The sequence below is a fragment of the Schistocerca americana genome, chromosome 6 (genome assembly GCF_021461395.2).
Source record: "Schistocerca americana isolate TAMUIC-IGC-003095 chromosome 6, iqSchAmer2.1, whole genome shotgun sequence".
In the NCBI taxonomy this organism is placed as follows: domain Eukaryota; kingdom Metazoa; phylum Arthropoda; class Insecta; order Orthoptera; family Acrididae; genus Schistocerca; species Schistocerca americana.
The window spans coordinates 464,705,455-464,721,302 of record NC_060124.1 but is presented as its reverse complement, the minus strand read 5'-3'; the positions used below and the strand labels follow the sequence as shown (position 1 = coordinate 464,721,302).

General features: G+C 44.1%; 1 protein-coding gene across 1 annotated transcript in view; it reads right to left on the bottom strand.

Annotated features, from left to right (window-relative positions):
- LOC124619899 (kiSS-1 receptor-like) overlaps nt 1–15,041 on the bottom strand; it is a 466,753-nt gene extending 451,712 nt beyond the window's left edge. Inside the window, exon 1 of the mRNA XM_047146533.1 lies at nt 14,283–15,041. Coding sequence (XP_047002489.1) covers nt 14,283–14,705 — 423 coding nt within the window. The 5' untranslated portion in view covers nt 14,706–15,041. The remainder of the gene's footprint in view (nt 1–14,282) is intronic.
- Nucleotides 15,042–15,848: the final 807 nt, after the last annotated feature.

The window sequence follows — 15,848 nt, the reverse complement described above, 5'->3', positions numbered from 1 at the left end:
TCACCACTAAAAGCACATATTTTTCTTTCTGACTCACCCATTATAGTCCGTTGTTAGCTATCAAAATGGTTACATGTGTTTTGGTAGATTTCTCGTTTATTTATTTTGTATAAAAATGAACTGAAGAATTTGTACGAACTTCGCTATAACAAAAGAAAAGAGGGCAACAAAATTTCAGAAATGTTAAATCTTCGTTTTGGTGAGAATGCTATGAGTGAAACAAGGATTTATGAGTCGTATAAGCGTTTCGATGAAGGTCATGAAGGTGCTGAAAATGACGAGCGCCGTCTTGGCTCCATTCCATCTTCATACAATGAAATCCTGAAAATGTTAAAGGAATGGTTGGAATGTTTATAAATAATCACCGAATCACAATCATTAAAGGCGCTTCATATTAGTTGGTTCGTCCCATGAAAACTGTTTTTTGTATGTTATGCGTACGAAACATGCGACAGCAAAATTTTTTCCAAAAATCAACGGTGAGTGCAAGGAGTCACTATATTATGTCAATAGCGATACAGAACTATTGAAAGGTGTCATTACAGGTGATGAAACATGGGTTTAAGGATATGAGGTCGCAAAAAAGGCTCAATCGTCCCAGAGGATGCATTCTGTATTGCCAAGACCAAAAACACCTCAACTGGTGCGCTAAAATTCGAAGTTTATGTTCACTGTATTCTTCAGTTTTAACGGCATAGTACACCGTGAATTTTTGCTACAAGATAGAACTGTCAATAAGGAGCAACACTTACATTTTCAACGCCGTTTGCGTGGTTCAATCAGGAAAAACCACAGATGAGATCAAAAACGTGCATAACTAAAAGCTATTTCGAAGGCTTAGTTCGAGAAATGTCTCGGTGACTGAGAAAAGCGCGTGTATAAAATCTAATGGAGTCTGTTTTGGAGGTGATAACATTGATGTAGAAGAATAAATTCTTTACAAAACACTAAGATTCCCGTTATTTTTTCAATGCGCCACGAATTGAATTACGTTAATTTCTCAACAACAACAATATTTAAAATTTATGGCTTATTCGGTGATGTTATATTTTATAAATTCACCCCCCTTTGATAAATTATCTAGACAACTAATTTTTGTCATTTATTTATTGTAAAAGATGCAGGGGTCCAGAAAAACTGGAATAAGGATTCAATATTTCACTACTTACGTTTTCGCAGCTTTAAAAATTATACACGTTCATTACCATTAACGGTTGTTTGTATTTTTATTTCATATTTCATTCTTTTCTCAAACTAGCTGCCGTAAGACAAGATTAAATACGGATGTTGAGAGAGTTAGAAGCTATTCGAAAGATCGACTTACAGAACTGTTTCGGGAGTTGGAAAATGCGCAAGCAGAAGTATATAATATCTAACGGGAGCTGTTTTGAAGGGAATAACATTGATGTAAAAGAGCAAATAAAATTTTTAAGAAGAAACAAAAATTCCATTATTTTTTGAATAGACGTTGTATGTGACCTCACATTCTGAATCGTGATCCCCTACCCCCCATGTTCTGATAGGTCTTCGGACGAGAGACAGATGTTACAATATTTTATGTAATATTTGTAGGTCCTACTGTAGTTGCAGTTGATTATAGTGTTACATTACACCACTGTAGGCCCCTCTATGGTACCAGGTGATCATGCGGAAACTGGGTTCTTATTTGTGGTGTCACCGCCAGACACCACACTTGCTAGGTGGTAGCCTTTAAACCGGCCGCGGTCCATTAGTATACGACGGACCCGCGTGTCGCCACTGTCAGTAATTGTAGACCGAGCGCCGCCACACGGCAGGTCTATAGAGACGTACTAGCACTCGCCCCAGTTGTACAGCCGACTTTGCTAGGAAAGGTTCACTGAGAATTACGCTCTCATTTGCCGAGACGATAGTTAGCATAGCCTTCAGCTAAGTCAATTGCTACGACCTAGCAAGGCGCCAATTATCCTTTGCTATGTATCTAATGACGCATATACTGTATCAACAAGACCAATGTTCACCAATTGTGGATTAAAGTTAAGTATTCCAGCAGCTACGTACTTTTCTTTATAACATTCATTACGTATCCTGTTTCAGAACTCACGACAGCCTGCGTGAGTTTAAGCGCGTGCCTTTCGGTTACCCGTCACTGTGGATTGGCTGTCTTGCCAGTCCACAACATTATTATTATACAGTGTTATTCATAAGTACTTCCACAGTTTTAGTAAACTACTGCATGGAAAGTACAAGACACACAGAAAAATCAGTGAATAGAGCACCTCTGCATGTTTCGTTATAGGTTCTCTGGAGTAGATGTACTTGCGGCCAGGGGCGTCAAAGCTTGTAGGCAAATCATCTGGACCGTATTGTCGCATCGAACTAGTTCACGCCTGTAGGCAGGCAATCTAATGGACACAGCTACGTTGGCTTCCGTGTGAAATCTTATGGGACTTAACTGACAAGGTCATCAGTCCCTAAGCTTACACACTACTTAACCTAAATAATCCTAAGCACAAACACACACAGCCATGCCCGAGGGAGGACTCGAACCTCCGCCGGGACCAGCCGCACAGTCCATGACTGCAGCGCCCAAGACCGCTCAGCTAATCCCGCGCGGCCTGACTTTTTATTGCAGACAAGCGCTTTCAGTACGTCACATTTTTGAAACTTTACTGGCCCTAGAATACAACAGGCCAGTCATGACTGATGGGGGCAGGGGGTAGAGTGCGTGAAAGAAGCTATTGGTGGGCTAGACGGCGTGGAGTTTTCAAACCGATTTTCCGCAGCAGCCACAGGATGCACGGCATGACGGGTTCCACCAAAGATGCAGTCAACAGACTAAATACTGCAGGAGTAGTTGAACTACGTTGTGAGTACGGAAGTGCCTACACAGGGGAGAAAGGGAGCCCAGTTAGTACACGAGTAGCAGAACATGAAAGCTACGTTCTACGATTAGCATAGCATAATACATCTGCGATAGCGGAGCACCACCATGGCTGTGACAGCCTACCTTGTTCCAGAACCTAACTAACCTAAGGACATCACACACAGCCGAGCGGCTCTAGGCGCTTCAGTCTGGAACCCCGCGACCGCTACGGTCGCAGGTTCGAATCCTGCCTCGGGCATGGATGTGTGTGATGTCCTTAGGTTAGTTAGTTTTAAGTAGTTCTAAGTTCTAGGGGACTGATGACCTGAGGTGTTAAGTCTCGCAGTGCTCAGAGCCATTTTTGAACATCCATGCCCGAGGCAGGATTCGAACCTCCGACCGTAGCTATTACATCGTACCGAGCGGGCAACGAATTTGCGCAGGGGTTGGGAGAAGTGGCCCCCGCCAGGGGCGTAAGAGCAAGGGGGGCGCAAATTCCAAAGGCTGCCGACGATGACGTGACGGGGCGCCAGGCCGCCCTCTGAAAAAATAACACCGCGCCGCGGCCAGTCTGGTACGAGAAATTGTGGAAAAATTTGCTACAGAACGGAGAAGAGATAGTAAAGGAAGACGCTCTGATGACGAGAATCCTCTTCACTTTACTGGGAGGCACTTTTCTCATGTCACTCCAAGTGACCAGTCCAAGAAATGCAAACTATGGAGTAGATGTGCAGTCTGCTCGAAACAGAATGTGCGCCGTGACCGTGCTCAGCTAATATATATTACCCAAGCTGAACCTCCTTACCCCATGAACTTTTTTATCAGAGCACGAGACCACATAACCTTGCAAACCAGTTTTGACATCTTCATCTTCCTGCAAATGCATAAAGTGCGATTGTGGTCAGATCCAGTTGACATATTTCTTGTTTAATTGGGCAAGTAAATGTATACTCTATATTCACGGTTGAAACATTTCCTTTCATACAACAAAGAGATGGGACCCAAAAAACTATCTGGAAATGCATTTAAAAAGCTAAGAAAAGGAAGAAACTGCAGTTCTCCTTTCAGGATACTTGAAAAATTGGCTAAAACCCAATAAGGAGATGGACACACGTAACACTGCAACAGATCAAGATGAGATTAATGCCGATTCTGAATCTGATGATACGAAAACACATCCACTTACAAATGATGACAACCAACCCCAACTATCAACTTCCCATCATATAGCCTCACCAGTTTCAGAAAACAACTGTGAAGAGTACGAATCTTCCACACATAGTTCTTTAGATGAGGAAGGATTAGCAGTTGGTTGTCATGATTTACCTCCACTAGAAGAAGACTGATCACAAGAAATAGGTGAAATAGTTTTTACTGATCCAAAAAATGGCCTAGCTATCCATTGATTACTGATAGTATTCGAATTGTGCTGGTTGAACGTGGCCCTCAAATAGTTGACGTATCAACCTTCAAGTTTCCCGTATCAGATGGAGACAGACGTTTCGATAGCAAGTGCTTTTACAAAAATCTCACAAATGGCAAACGTGTGCGAAGACAATGGTTACTTTATAGCCAGTCGGAAGATTCTCTATTTTGTTTTCCCTGCCTCCTCTTTGGGAAGGATCATCGTGGAAAGTCATCTTAATTTTCAGATTTTAATAAAGGCTTCAAGGACTGGAAACACTTAAACCCTCTCATTTACAATCACGAAAACTCGTCCAGCCACAGGTTGTGTTGAATGCAGTGGAAAGATTTGCAAAACCGACTAAAACAAAAGAAGACCGTAGATGATGAAATTCAAGAAAGTATTCAGAAGGAGGTAGAGAAGTGGAGAAACATACTGAAAGTAGTCATAGATGTAATAGTTTAAACCTTATCGGATCGCATGCTGCCACTGTTTCGCCTCTAATGATTACTTTTTTTGGAACAGTTAGAAAGATATTTACTTTCTTCAGTGGCTCTACAGGAAGGTGGCAAGCTGTGTTAAGTAACTTCGACATTACGTTGAAGGGTCTGGAGGAAATGGCTGATAATAACCAAGACAAATGGAACCTGGAAACGTCAGTGGGGGCTCAAGGACTCATCAAGCAAATCGACTTCAAATTCCTATGCCTTTTGCATCTGTGGGAAAGGTTTCTAGTCTCGATTGATAAAATCAGCAAGTCACTTCAGAAAGAGACTGTTGCAGTCGACAAGGCTAGCAAAATGATAAAGGGATCGTCAAATACGATTCAGAAAATCGGAGATGAAGGTATTGGTCCAGCAATCGACTATGCAACAAAGCAAGTGCAAGAAATCGGTATCGATGATAATTTTGCTGAAAAAAGATGGAAGATCATAAGACAACGTCTTTCAGATTCAAATAAACAAATGCATGATAACTATCTCGACACAAAACAGGAGTTTCAGAGGGAAATAAATTTGGTTTATGATCAAATACTGACAGAACTCACCAAGAGGTATGAGGCAATGGCTTCAATATCTTCAGAATTTTATTTTCTAATGGGAGAAGCTCTAAAAAAGAACCAGTTGATGATCTTCTTAAACATGCTGCAGATTTTGGGATTAAGTATTCACATGATGTAGTTGAGGTGTCACAAGAATTGGAAATTTTTTGAATGCAAGCTAAAGAACTCATTAACGATGTTGAAAAAGCAGCACTACTTGACATTCTTAAAAAGATTCAAGAGCCTTCTTTATAAGATATATATCCGAATACCCAAATAGCTCTTAGAATTTACTTAACACTTATTGTTACGGGGGCCTCTTGTGAGCGAAGCTTCAGTAAAATAAAGCTCATCAAGAATTATTTAAGACCATCCATTGGACAGGAACATTTGTTAAATTTAGCCATTTTATCGATTGAACTCCTGAAAGAAAGGAGTGCTAGTTCTGCAAGGTTCGCAGGAGAGCTTCTGCAAAGTTTGGAAAAAAAAAAAAAAAAAAGCGGCTCTAGGCGCTTCAGTCTGGAACCCCGCGACCGCTACGGTCGCAGGTTCGAATCCTGCCTCGGGCATGGATGTGTGTGATGTCCTTAGGTTAGTTAGTTTTAAGTAGTTCTAAGTTCTAGGGGACTGATGACCTGAGGTGTTAAGTCTCACAGTGCTCAGAGCCATTTTTGAACATCCATGCCCGAGGCAGGATTCGAACCTCCGACCGTAGCTGTCACGCGGTTCCAGACTGTAGCGCCTAGAACCACTCGGCTACTCCGGCCGGCGGCTGTCACCAATCACTGAGATTCTGCCTAGCCCACCAATAGCTTCTTCCTTCACTCTCTCCCCCTTTCGTCTGGACTAGACTCTTGTATGTAAAGGTTTTTTTTTTAAAAAAAAATTACCCCTACCAGTCACAAACTTTGTCAACTATTGTATTACCTATTTAGTTAGCGACATGTTTCGAGGGAATGCCTCATCTTCAGGCTAAATGGCATTACAAAAACAACTTTACAATATGGTCATACTGATGTTACACAGCCTTTTCGTAAATGCTTTGGTCATCTTTGTTCTTCTGGCCAGAACACTATGTAACATCAGTATGACCTTATTGTAAAGTTGTTTTTGTAATCCCATTTAGCCTGAATATCAGTTTTTTCCCTCGAAACATCTCGCTAAATAAATAATACAATAGTTGACAAAGTTTGTGACTGGTAGCGGTAATTTAAAAAAACCTTTACATATTTCTTGAAACAGTCACGGTCGAAATATAGTCAAAATGACTTCAAATGCTTTTAGACTTGTATATTCTAGGGTCAACAATATTTCAAACCTATGACGTATTGACACCGTTCGTCTACAATAAACAGAGTAACCTGCGCCCCATCAAAACCAGTCTTGCCCTGAGGAAGGCCGTTGTAATACGGCCGAAGCGTTGGTTTTAAGTTTATAATTAAAGTATTTTATACGATGACGCGGTACAACATCCAGAAGAATTGCAGCGAATGTATAGCTTTCCAAAGCGGTCTTCTGTCTCAGCTTCCCGGTAGTTCGTTTCAGCGACTTCAGTGACGTATTGACGTTTGCCACGTCACAGGTGGTACCCATATTGAGCACATGTAATATGAGGTAGAAACTTCGTGGGATGCTCTATCCAGTCATATGTTTCTGTTTTCTGTAAGGCTTTTAGTCTTCGCGCAATTATCTTATGTAGCCTGGAGACCCTTATAATAATCCTCTACACCTTACAGAAGGTGCAAAAAAAAATCGATGTACACTATGCTAAATCTGATCGCTTCCTTGCGGTGTGGACAGTGGCAGCAAATCGACTACACTGTCAGTCGATGTGTTGCCAATGTTTACATCATAAGCAACAAAGAACATGCAGCATAGTGAGCGTCAGTTTCTGTGTACCCTCTGTGAGATTTACGTGAGGTGTGATCAAAAAGTAACGAAGATTTTGTAATTTCGCGTTTACTTTGAACACTCTATTTTCAAAACTTTTTAACTTGTCGCTAGAGATGTTCTTGATGTATCTTTGAATTTTCAGCTGTTTTGGATATTAGTTTATTTTTGACAATCGAAAAGATCATACGTGCTTTCGAGCGCTCGGCGAATTTTTACGTACGAAAAAGATGGACCAAAGAATCTGCATTAAATTGTGCCTCGGAAATGCAATAAAGTGTAGCACGGCATTCGAAATGTTGACTATGGCTTTTGACGAATCTGCTATGAGTAAGACAAGAGTTTACCAGTTGTATAAACGTTTCAAAAAGCATCGATAAGACGTTAAAGATGACGATCGCTCTGGACCCTCTAACACATGAATTACTGACGACAATATGGAAGAAGTAAAGAAAATGGTTCTGGAAAATCGCTGCATTACCTTCAGATAGGTCGCTGGTGGTGTCGGTATATATTCGGCACATAAGGAGCAATTTTTTCGAATGCTTTGAATATGAAACGTGTTGCAACGAAGTTTGTTCCCAAATTGTTGAACTTCAGCCAAAAACTACGTCACACAGACATCGCTCAGCGATTGATGAATGAAATCGCAAGGACCCATAACCTCTACAGAAGGTTATAACAGTTGACGAAACTTAGGTATACGGGTATGGTATCGAAACCAAGGACCAGTCGTCTGAGTGGAAACAGTCTGAAGAGCCAAAGCGAGAAATAGTTTGATCACTAGTGAAGGTTCTCCTGACAGGTTTCTTCGACTACAATAGGATAGCGCATTATGAGTTCCTTCCTTATGGTCATACAGTCCATAAGGAAGACTTCCTGGAAGTTACGCGCAGTTTACGTGAAGAAATCCGAAGAAAACGACTAGAGCTGTAGCAAAACCACAAGTGGATATTTCGTCATGTTATATTACCGCCCACACCTCAATGCTCCTTCGTGATTCTTTTAGTAAGAAACAAAACCGTTATCGGAACCTTGAGTTTCCTGAGCAAGTGCTCTACCGAATGAGCTACCCAAGCACGACTCACGCCCCGTCCTCACAGCTTTAATTCCGCCAGTACCTCGTCTCCTACCTTCCAAACTTCACAGAAGCTCTCCTGCAGACCTTGCAGCACTAGCACTCCTGGAATAAAAGGATATAGCGAAGGCACGGCTTAGCCACAGCCTGTGGGATATTTCCAGAATTCACTCTGCAGCGGAGTGTGCGCTGATGTGAAACTTCCTGGCAGATTAAAACTGTGTGCCGGACCGAGACTCGAACTCGGGACCTTTGCCTTTCGCTGGCAAGTGCTCTACCGAGTTCGAGTCTCGCTCCAGCACACAGTTTTAACCTGCCAGGAAGTTTCATATCAGCGCACATTCCGCTTCAGAGTAAAAATTTCATTGTGGAAACATCCCTAGGCGGTAGCTAAGCCATGCCTCGGCTATATCATTTCTTTCAGGAGTGCTAGTTCTGCAGGAGAGCTTTTATGAAGCAGGAGAGCTTCTGTGAAGTTTGGAAGGTAGGAGACGAGGTACTGGCGGAATTAAAGCTGTGAGGACGGGGCGTGAGTCATGCTTGGGTAGCTCATATGGTAGACAACGAAACCGTTATCTTTGCCTCAGCCACCGTATTCGCCGGACGTGGCTCCTTGCGACTTCTTTCTATTCCCAAGGCTGAAGAGAACCATGAAAGAACGTCGTTTTACCACCATCTATGAGTAAGAACAGAATTTCTGGAGAACGTGAACACCATAACGAGAAGTAAGTTCCAGAAGTGCTTCGAGGATTGGAAAAAGGGACGGCATAAGTGTATATATTTGAGGGGAATTACTTTAAAGGGGACATATCACAACAATAGGTGGAAGCATAAGCGGCCAAAGACACTACTAGCTAGGGCATAGCAACCTATGCCAAGCTAACATGCACCAACAAGCGACAAACGACGGCAAGCCCCTGCATATCAGCAACGTTGACTGGATATACCAGCTGCTATTGAAGCCGACCAACAGGCGACAGCAGGGAAACCGACGAGCTCGCCCACTGACACACAAAGAAATCGCCCACACCACCTTACACTGTGCATCTTATATATGACCTATCGGACACAGAAACGATGATAAACCTAACTGTTGCAGGTTGCTGACACCGACCGAGAATTCTTTCAGGAGTGCTACTTCTGCAGGAGAGTTTCTATGAAGCAGGAGAGCTTCTGTGAAGTTTGGAAGGTTGGAGACGAGGTTCTAGCGGAATTAAAGCTGTGAGGACGGGGCGTGAGTCGTGCTTGGGTAGTTCAGTTGGTAGAGAACGAAACCGTTATATTTGCCTCAGCCACCGTATTCGCTGGACGTGGCCCCTTGTGACTTCTTTCTATTCCCAAGGCTGAAGAGAACCACGAAAGGACGTCGATTTGCCACCATCGACGAGTAAAAACAGAATTTCTGAAGAAGGTGAACACTATAACGAAAAGTAAGTTCCAGAAGTGCTTCGAGGATTGGAAAAGGGATGGCATAAGTGTATATATTTGAGGGGCATTACTTTAAAGGGGACATATCATAACAATACGTGGAAGCATAAGCGGCCAAAGACACAACTAGCTAGGGCATAATCACCTATGGCAAGCTAACACACACCAACAAGCGGGAAACGACGGCAAGCCCCTGCATTTCAGCAACGTTATCTGGAAATACCAGCTGCTATTAAAGGCGACCAACAGGCTATAGCAGGGAAACCGACGAGCTCGCCCACTGACGCACAAACAAATCGCGCACATCGCCCTACACTGTGCATCTGATACATGACCCACCGGACCCAAAAACTAAGATAAACCTAACTGTTGCAGGATGCTGACGTTGACCGAGAGATCAACACCGGCACCCAGCGGCAGCCGCCAAGCAACAGCACGGCACAACGTCAAAGGTATCGACATGCATGATACCAAGTACTAACAAAGACTGCCCTTGCATGACATGTCGCAGGCAGCAAAACATCCGCTACTGCTCTTACCACCCGACCTAACTATCGCAGAGGTTTGTTTCCCTTGGCTCTTGCCTTGGCACTTTCTTTCCTCTGCCCTTCAAACCGCTACCCTTCGTTCGACTTTCGACCCAGTCTATCTCCAGATGAGCGCGCATTAATGGTTAACCTTAACCAGACGTACGCAAATATCGCAGTACCCAGATCCTGCGACACCTCACTTTAGTGAAAATTAAGCCTTATGCAGAGATGACAGTAGACTTTTTGAGTTGGTCATCATGCCGGTGTGGGCGTGGAGGGGCTCCACCTGTATAAAAAAATTTAAAGGGGCAAAGTTTGTTTCCAAGAATAAATAAAGATTCCTTAAGGAAAATAAAAAAAATGGTTCAAATGGCTCTGAGCGCTATGGGACTTAACTGCTGAGGTCATCAGTCTCCTAGAACTTAGAACTACTTAAACCGAACTAACCTAAGGACATCACACACATCCATACCCGAGGCAGGATTCGAACCTGTGACCGTAGCAGTCGCGCGGTTCCAGATTGTAGCGCCTAGAACCGCTCAGCCACCCCGGCCGGCAAATTAAAAATTATATTTTGACTATACCTAGCACTGGTGGTTACCTGGTATCCACATGATCACCCGATATCGATCTGTTGTAGAATTTTAGAACATGTTTTTTGCTCACGTATCACGTCATTTCTGGAAACCCAGAATCTACTCTGTAGGAATCAACACAGATTCCGGAAGCAGCGATCGTGTGAGACGCAACTCGCTTTATTTGTTCATGAGGCCCAGAAAATATTAGATACAGGCTCCCAGGTAGATGCCATTTTCCTTGACTTCCGGAAGGCGTTCGGTACAGTTCCGCACTGTCGCCTGATAAACAAAGTAAGAGCCTACGGAATATCAGACCAGCTGTGTGGCTGGATTGAAGAGCTTTTAGCAAACAGAACACAGCATATTGTTCTCAATGGAGAGACGTCTACAGACGTTAAAGTAACCTCTGGCGTGCCACAGGGGAGTGTTATGGGATCATTGCTTTTCACAATATATATAAATGACCTAGTAGATAGTGTCGGAAGTTCCATGCGGCTTTTCGCGGCTGATGCTGTAGTATAGAGAGAAGTTGCAGCATTAGAAAATTGCAGCGAAATGCAGGAAGATCTGCAGCGGATAGGCACTTGGTGCAGGGAGTGGCAACTGACCCTTAACATAGACAAATGTAATGTATTGCGAATACATAGAAAGAAGGATCCCTTATTGTACGATTATATGATAGCAGAACAAACACTGGTAGCAGTTACTTCTGTAAAATATCTGGAAGTATGCGTACAGAACGATCTGAAGTGGAATGATCATATAAAATTAATTATTGGTAAGGTGGGTGCCAGGTTGCGATTCATTGGGAGAGTCCTTAGAAAATGTAGTCCATCGACAAAGGAGGTGGCTTACAAAACACTCGTCCGACCTATACTGGAGTATTGCTCATCAGTGTGGGATCCGTACCAGGTCGGGTTGACAGAGGAGATAGAGAAGATCCAAAGAGGAGCGGCGCATTTCGTCAGAGGGTTATTTGGTAAGCGTGATAGCGTTACGGAGATGTTTAGCAAACTCAAGTGGCAGACTCTGCAAGAGAGGCGCTCTGCATCGCGGTGTAGCTTGCTCGCCAGGTTTCGAGAGGGTGCGTTTCTGGATGAGGTATCGAATATATTGCTTCCCCCAACTTATACCTCCCGAGGAGATCACGAATGTGAAATTAGAAAGATTTGAGCGCGCACGGACGCCTTCCGGCAGTCGTTCTTCCCGCGAACCATACGCGACTGGAACAGGAAAGGTAGGTAATGACAGCGGCACGTAAAGTGCCCTCCGCCACACACCGTGGGTGACTTGCGGTGTATAAATGTAGATGTAGATCACTAATACCAGTCTCACTATTGACACTGTCTATGAAGTCAATCCTGTATGAAGCTACAAGGTCTACAGTATTTGTATTACGTGCGGTTGGGGAGCTAGCTGCTGAAGGATATTTTCGGAAAACTATTTCGCAAGACTGTCTCCCCGTACCACATGCAATGGAGAGTATGATACTCCATCAGTTTGGTAGATTGTAATCAGTAAAAGTGGATATCTACTATAAACTGGTACCACTAATATGTTTGGTAATTAATAAACACAGTTTACGAATAGTGTTGAGTTTTATTTTGTAAGTAGTTGTGCTTTGATCTCTCCCCACCATCTTTCCTGCTAAACTAACATGAGGATTGTCCCCCGCTCGCCTGGTATGAGCTTGCCCTCTGACCTCGATCTTTTAGCAAACAGAAGAACAATAACTTAAACGATTTCACAGAATGCTTTCTGCAAGCAGTGCACCACAGCTCTTAAATGGTGCAGAAAATAGAAATTGCCAACAGCGTTGATATTAATATTTTTTTATTATTTTGAATAGTTACGATATTATATCATCATCAGTCAACACATTTCACCAACATAACGTGGAATGACTGTTCGTTGACATGGAAAGTACAGGTAGAGCACGGGAGTCCAATGTGTCAAGCATCATGCTGAACTGTGTTGTGAAACAATGACACTCGGCACCTTTTCCTACCTATACTTTTGAGTTCAAGGAACATTTACCCCATGTTATGCGAATGTTTTTTGTCGGCCTGATGACGGTATGACAGTCTAAGAAAGAACAAAGGAGGTGGCTTACAAAACACTCGTTCGACCTATACTTGAGTGTTGCTCATCAGTGTGGGATCCGTACCAGGTCGGGTTGACGGAGGAGATAGAGAAGATTCAAAGAAGAGCCACGCGTTTCGTCACAGGGTCATTTTGTAAGCGTGATAGCGTTACGGAGATGTCTAGCAAACTCAAGTGGCAGACTCTGCATCGCGGTGTAGCTTGCTTCGAGAGGGTGCGTTTCTGGATGAGGTATCGAATATATTGCTTCCCCCTATTTATACCTCCCGAGGAGATCACGAATGTAAAATCAGAGAGATTCGTGCGCGCACGGAGGCTTTCCGGCAGTAGCTCTTCCCGCGAACCATACGCGACTGGAACAGGAAAGGGAGGTAATGACAGTGGCACGTTAAGTGCCCTCCGCCAGACACCGTTGGGTGGCTCGCGGAGTATAAATGTAGATGTAGCTGTAGATATCGGAAAGGGATCTGAAGATTTATAAAGCGATTTAGAAAAGATTGCTGTATGGTGTGGCAGGTGGCAGTTGACGCTAAATAACGAAAAGTGTGAGGTGATCCACATGAGTTCCAAAAGAAATCCGTTGGAATTCGATTACTCGATAAATAGTACAATTCTCAAGGCTGTCAATTCAACTAAGTACCTCGGTGTAAAAATTACGAACAACTTCAGTTGGAAAGACCACATAGATAATATTTTGGGGAAGGCGAGCCAAAGGTTGCGTTTCATTGGCAGGACACCTAGAAGATGCAACAAATCCACTAAAGAGACAGCTTACACTACACTCGTTCGTCCTCTGTTAGGATACTGCTGCTCGGTTTGGGATTCTTACCAGGTGGGATTGACGGAGGACATCGAAAGGGTGCAAAAAAGGGCAGCTCGTTTTGTATTATCACGTAATAGGGGAGAGAGTGTGGCAGATATGATACGCGAGTTGGGATGGAAGTCATTAAAGCAAAGAAGTTTTTCGTCGAGGCGAGGTCTATTTACGAAATTTCAGTCACCAACTTTCTCTTCCGAATGCGAAAATATTTTGTTGAGCCCAACCTACATAAGTAGGAATGATCATCAAAATAAAATAAGAGAAATCAGAGCTCGAACAGAAAGGTTTAGGTGTTCGTTTTTCCCGTGCGCTGTTCGGGAGTGGAATGGTAGAGCGATAGTATGATTGTGGTTCGATGAACCCTCTGCCCAGCACTTAAATGTGAATTGCAGAGTGATCATGTACATGTAGATGTAGAAGATGATGTAATGTAATGTTCATTACAAATGAAATGGGTGTCATCGCTGTTACTTAAAGATACCGAAGCATGACGGCTTTCTAAAAGTTAATCTGGGAATGTGGGTCCACGATGGCGCTGCGGCAGGCGGAGTGGCGGAGCTTACCTTGACGGGGATGCAGACGGTGATAAGCAGCAGGTCCGCGGAGGCGAGACTGGCCAGGAAGACGTTGGTGGTGGTGCTCATGCGGCGGTAGCGGCACACCGTGAAGATGATCAGCGAGTTGCCGGCGACACCTAGCGCGAACGTGGCGCCGTACACCAGAAGCGCGGGCGCTAGCTCGCTCCAGTTGAAGATGGCGTGCGACTCGCTCCAGCTGTAGTCGTACATCTCGTAGTCCTCGGCGGGGCGCGCTCCGCCCCCGCCGGTGCTGCCGCCCCCGCTGCCGTTGCTGCCACCGGTGACGCCGTCCAAGCCTGGCGCGGCCTCCGGCAGGGGCTCCGCCGCTTCCGCCCCCGACAGCGCACCGGCCACCGCCGCCGTCAACACCGCAACCAGGCGGCCCGCCAAAAACGCTCTGGCTGCCATTGCTGAACGCCGACACTCGGTCGCTTGCTCCAGGCTCCGTCTACATGCCACCACTGCTTCAGCTAAAGCGGGACGGATGCCCTACAGTGTCACGAAGTGTAGGACCCTACCAACGCTCCTGCGTACCAGCTGAACGGCAGCGACCAATAATGAATACACTTCTGTTCGATATCACACGCTGTTTCAGAAATCAGCATTCGACAGTACACGTCACAAACTAACGTAGACGCTATTACGCTTCCGCAGTAATATCAACGGTGCGCGGCGGGTTGAACTGTCTTAGAAAGTCCTTCTATAAAGTCACACTTCCTAATCCGTTCCCTGAGGTTTCTCTCTCTCGAAAGGGAATGTCTGTTCAGACAACACACATAACATTTACAACCTCTACAGATCAACACTTTGAAAATTACGTGCCTTTTTAAGGAATCGGACCAGCACTGTGCAAATAAATCAGGCAACGCCTACGAACAGTCAAGGAATGCCTCGATCGTCAATACTCTGTCCTGATAACCGCCTCACGGAATAGGAATAACTTCCACAAGTGATGGTCGCTTCACAGATGATCCGGCTTTCTATAATGTCACACTTTCTAATCCGTTCCCTCAGGTTTCTTTCTCTCGAAAGGAAATGTCTGTACAGACAACACACATAATATTTACATCCTCTACAGATCAACACTTCGAAAATTACGCGCCTTTTTAAGGAGTCGCACCAGCGCTATGCAAATAAATCAGGCAACTCCTACGAGCAGTTAAGGAATGCCTCGATCGTCAATACTCTGCCCTGACAAACGTCACACGGAACTTCCACAAGTGATGGTCGCTTCGCAGAGGATCCGGCTTTTGAATGATTCTGATGAAGTTGAGCACTGTACGAGTTATAGAGTACAATTGGGCGACATTTATCAACAAATTCAACAGTCTCTAAGAGTCTAAGACGCTATCACGCTAAACAGCACACGGAGTATGATTAATAGCTTCTACATCCGACGAACTCTCCGAAAACCGTATGGTTTTTTGTTTCGTTTTTGTTTATTCTCACACAGTCAAGCACTGTACGAGCTATAGAGAACAACTGGGCGACATTTATCAACAAATTAAACAGTCTCTAAGAGTCTAAGATTCTATCACTTTAAATAGAACA